We start from the raw sequence: 729 nt of genomic DNA, 5'->3' as shown, positions 1-729 counted from the left end.
ATGCTTCTGTTTGTGTGTTTGCGAATGTCTTATCTTTCTACAAGTATTTGTACTTAATACCTAACAGATTTAAAATCATCTATTATACTAACTGTACATTTAGAATCCAACATTTAGAAATATCCCTTTTAATACACAGAATGTAATTCTGGTAATGCACGAGCAACACCCAGCAAATCAATGCACCCTTCCTTTACCTGTCGAGCCAAAACCTCTGGTGAGACCGTTGTATTCAACAAGGAAACATCTGGCGAATGAAAAGTGAATGACGAGGGGTCATCTGGGGAGGTAGATCTTGCCGTTTCGTAACCAGCCAGTGCAGCTGTGGTCTGATCTTGGATGTGGCTGAACTGTTCTCTATAGTACTGCATCTCCACAAAGAACTAAAATACATGGAAAAGTACATTGATTTAGACATATGTTTTGTATAGGAAAAATCTGAAGTATAGAGGTGGCTAAAAATCTGGGAATGTTACAGCTAAAGAAGTAAAAAACAAAACTATGCATTTCCTACAGTATTTAAAATTTGCACCAAAAGCATGACATTTTACTTTCAAATAACATAGTATTACTGTGAAACAATCACTATGTAATTAAATTTTTTGTATCATATTAGAAAAATGTTTTTAACATTTGGATAAAACTGTGAATATTCTTTAAATCATGATAGACAGTACTTTAAAACAATACATTATCAGCTATATTGTATTACAAAACAAAATTATATGT

The 729-nt window shown here is 32.8% G+C and overlaps 1 protein-coding gene across 1 annotated transcript in view; it reads right to left on the bottom strand.

Moving 5' to 3' along the window:
- The window catches only part of LOC119586515 (RAD50-interacting protein 1-like), a 12,072-nt gene that overhangs the window by 2,637 nt on the left and 8,706 nt on the right, over window positions 1-729 (bottom strand). Inside the window, exon 12 of the mRNA XM_037935256.1 lies at window positions 198-383. Within this exon, the coding sequence (XP_037791184.1) occupies window positions 198-383 (186 nt within the window). The remainder of the gene's footprint in view (window positions 1-197; window positions 384-729) is intronic.

This window comes from Penaeus monodon, chromosome 21 (assembly GCF_015228065.2).
Source record: "Penaeus monodon isolate SGIC_2016 chromosome 21, NSTDA_Pmon_1, whole genome shotgun sequence".
Classification (NCBI taxonomy): domain Eukaryota; kingdom Metazoa; phylum Arthropoda; class Malacostraca; order Decapoda; family Penaeidae; genus Penaeus; species Penaeus monodon.
Note: the sequence above shows the minus strand (reverse complement) of the source record. Positions and strands in the feature narration are given on the sequence as shown.